The sequence below is a fragment of the Abrus precatorius genome, unplaced genomic scaffold (assembly GCF_003935025.1).
Source record: "Abrus precatorius isolate BTA unplaced genomic scaffold, Abrus_2018 Scaffold8, whole genome shotgun sequence".
Classification (NCBI taxonomy): Eukaryota; Viridiplantae; Streptophyta; class Magnoliopsida; order Fabales; family Fabaceae; genus Abrus; species Abrus precatorius.
Window position 1 is genome coordinate 1,312,423 of NW_020874428.1, and position 3,470 is coordinate 1,315,892.

Genomic DNA, 3,470 nt, shown 5'->3' on the forward strand with positions numbered 1-3,470 from the left:
TTTTAGATTAGGCCTTTAAGGATTGAGCCATTTGAGGCATCCCTAAGGCTTTCAATATGGCTCAGCAATTCTTAATAGCACATTTTCTTGTACTTTGACTTGTTGGGTTTGAATAAGGTAGTAATAATAACTAGATAATTCATAATAGTTGAAAAAAGGCAATTAATAGAGAGAGATACTAAAGAAGGCATAAAACATGATAATCTTATTTTGAGCATAATGTCCCAACAGCACAACATATCTTACCAAGACTCTAGACTTGAGGCAAGATTCAACATGGAGTCCATTCAAGTTCAAAGTAAATTTTGTTACATGCCAATGTGAGCATGGGGTGTTCTTCATTTTCACGACTTTGGGTTCAAAAATGGACAAAAATAGAACCCTTTTATTTTATCTTAATGAAGAACATTTTTAGAACAGAAATGTTTTTTTTTTTTAAAAAAGGTAATGTCCTTGAAACATTGCTGATGAAAGCCCAAGAACATTAATTAAACAGACCCAAAACGAAGGCCCAATAAGAATGGAAAAGAATGACACAAGCCATTGCGCAAGCGCGGAGTGCTTAACCTTCCTTCACCGTATCGCCGACAACGAACGAATCAACGATCCTTCGTTTCCTCTTTCTTTTATATACTCTGTTCCTCATTCCCTTCTTCACTTCCACAAAAATCATAAAAAAAAATATATCTGGAAATAGTTTGAAGCATGCCGGGATTAACGTGCAACGCTTGCAATGCTGAATTCAGAGATGATACAGAGCAAAAGCTCCATTACAAGTCCGAGTGGCATCGCTACAACCTCAAGCGCAAGGTTCTTTTCTTTCTTAATTTTTGTAATCGATTCATTTTTTCCATTTACTTTTTAATTTTAATGATACCCTTTTTTTTTTCGTTAAACCCTAGTTCTTTTTTATGGCTCAATCAGAAAATTGAAGAATTTGAAAACATGCGTGAACTGAGAGTAACGCCGATGAAAATTATGTTTTTCAGTGTTGCTGCCCATATAATTCTTATATTTCTTTTTGTCTGTTGTGTTCATAAGAAAGAATTAATGTTTTAGTGGCTAGTTTCGTTGATTATGTGTTTCTTACTTTAGGCAGAGAAAAAATCAGTATAAAAATGAATGAAACTTCGCTCTAAACAACTTATGACAGCTGATTTCTTTTTATCTGCAAGGACTTCTTTGGAAGTTTACCCTGCGCCTTGGTCTTGGTTTTTTCTCTTCCAAAGTTAGTGTAATCTTGTTTATCTTCTGTCTTGGTTTTGTTAATATAAGGACTGGTTTTGAGCAACTATAAATAAAATATTTTTCTTGAAAAAGGAAATATTTTTCAAGTCGGAAGTATGAAAGTGTAAGAATATTCTTTCTCAAGAAAAAACCTTTCACTTTTAGTTGCTTTAAGGCAGCGTTAAGGATTGATATTAACAAGATTGTTTAGTTACTAGCCTTTTGGGTAGATTTTGTTGTGGATGGGTTGTGCTGAAATATGGAGGATGTTCCAACCGAAGTTAGCTTAACTGGTAGGATCAAGCAACTTAAAAATAAATAGTGTTAAAAAGACATTGCATAGAGCAATTCTTTTTGAATAACTTGGTTTACTTAGTGATTTGTTTTTTTAATGTGTATATAGGTAGCTGGGGTTCCAGGGGTGACTGAAGCACTATTTATGGCTAGACAATCTGTTCTAGCTCAAGAGAAAGATAAATCGAGTGAAACCCCAATGCTTTATAGCTGTGGTCTTTGTGGAAAGGATTATAAAAGCTCTAAGGCTCATGCTGAGCACCTTAAATCACGTGGTCATATGATGCGGATTTCTGAAGGAACTAGTCATGCAGATGAAAAGGCAATAATTAAGCCACTTCCACAACGTGCTGTGAATAGGCCACCTACTAGAAGAGAGGTTGATAACCCTGAAAACGAAGAAAGTGAAGATGAATGGGAGGAGGTTGATCCTGAAGATGATCTGGTTGATGATGCTGCAAAGTCCTTGACTGATTTGAATGTAAATGAGCATGGTAGTAACGATGATAATATGGATGAAAATGATGATGATTTTGAGGAGTTAGATCCATCGTCTTGCTTTATGTGCGATCAAGAGCACAAAACAATAGAAGATTGCATGGCTCACATGCACAAGCATCATGGATTCTTCATTCCAGATGTTGAGTATTTGAAGGATCCAAAAGGCCTTCTCACCTATCTTGGCCTTAAGGTATAAATCTGTGCTCCCCCCTCCCCCCCCTAAAAAAAAAATAAAGAAAGAAACTTTGGTTTGGTCCTAATTTCAGCATTTTCCATTTTCTAGGTCAGAAGGGACTTCATGTGCCTGTACTGCAATGATCGATGTTATCCTTTCAGCTGCTTGGAAGCTGTCAGGAAACATATGGCAGCAAAAAGTCACTGTAAAGTGCATTATGGTGACGATGATGATGACGAGGAAGTAGAGTTAGAAGAATTCTATGATTATAGCAGCAGGTTAGTTTAGTTCCAAATGTTTTCGTTTGAATTTCCCCTTCATTGTAAACCACCGCTATAAAATTGGTAAGGCCTATTAATACATCCAATCTGAAATGCAAATGTCCCTTGCTTTTGTTCAGTTATGTGGATGAGCAAGGTAAGCAGCTGGTTGTATCTGGTGATTCAGCAAACAATGTAGAACTTGTTGGTGGGTCTGAGCTCATAATAACTAGGAAATCTGGTGGTAGAATATCAACCAGAACACTTGGTTCCCGTGAATTTTTGCGTTACTATCGTCAAAAACCACGACCATCACCAGTAAATAGTATGGCCATCACTGCAGCATTGGCTTCAAGGTTCACCTTTTTAACCTTACACTATTTCTTTATAATGATTAGAGGCAAAAATCTTGTGTATCACGCAAGCATATCATTAAAGTCACATGGTGATATGGATCTTTGTCTTTTATTTCAGGTACAGGAGCATGGGTTTGGCCACCCTCCAATCAAGGGAGCAAATTGTGAGGATGAAAGTCCTTAAGGAAATGAATCGGTCAGGTGTGGAGAATATGCGCACCAAGATAGGGATGAAGAGTAATGTCATCCGGAACTTGCCAAAGAATGTCCCATATTAGCCCTCGCAAGTAATAGTTTACTTGTTTATGTGGTGCTATGTAGTGGTAGTTATTGAGCTATAGGCTTTCCTTCTGAATTAATTTTACATTTCTTGAGCTCAACAGTGTTCCACATAACATCCAAAGATATCATTTGTGTTAAATGGAATGACATGATATTTTTCTATTGTGTTGGGCAGTTTACCTTTTTTTGGTTGTTAGTGGTTTCATCAAGATCTGGATTATAATGTTTGATCAATTTGGGGGAAAAAAAAAAGAGAAATTACAATATATTTTCACAGGAAAATATATAGAATTTGTTGTTGATATATGTAGCCGTGAAAATAATGAAACCAAATTGAGTGGAAATTTTAATTTTAATCAAGGTGAATACAATTTT

The 3,470-nt window shown here is 36.1% G+C and overlaps 1 protein-coding gene across 1 annotated transcript; it reads left to right on the plus strand.

The window, feature by feature from the left end:
* Positions 1-545: 545 nt before the first annotated feature.
* Positions 546-3,470, plus strand: LOC113847000 (cytoplasmic 60S subunit biogenesis factor REI1 homolog 1). The gene is made up of 5 exons (XM_027475816.1): positions 546-810; positions 1,631-2,212; positions 2,306-2,475; positions 2,598-2,813; positions 2,932-3,470. The coding sequence occupies exons 1-5, from the start codon at positions 706-708 to the stop codon at positions 3,089-3,091; spliced, it is 1,233 nt and encodes a 410-aa protein (XP_027331617.1). The 5' UTR covers positions 546-705; the 3' UTR covers positions 3,092-3,470.

What these genes read in the sequence shown, in the direction of transcription:
- LOC113847000 (XM_027475816.1), top strand. Translation starts at nt 706, where the DNA reads ATGCCGGGATTAACGTGCAACGCTTGCAATGCTGAATTCAGAGATGAT. An exon ending in GCTACAACCTCAAGCGCAAG is followed by an intron (nt 811 to 1,630) that starts GTTCTTTTCTTT and finishes ATGTGTATATAG; the next exon opens with GTAGCTGGGGTTCCAGGGGT. An exon ending in TCACCTATCTTGGCCTTAAG is followed by an intron (nt 2,213 to 2,305) that starts GTATAAATCTGT and finishes TCCATTTTCTAG; the next exon opens with GTCAGAAGGGACTTCATGTG.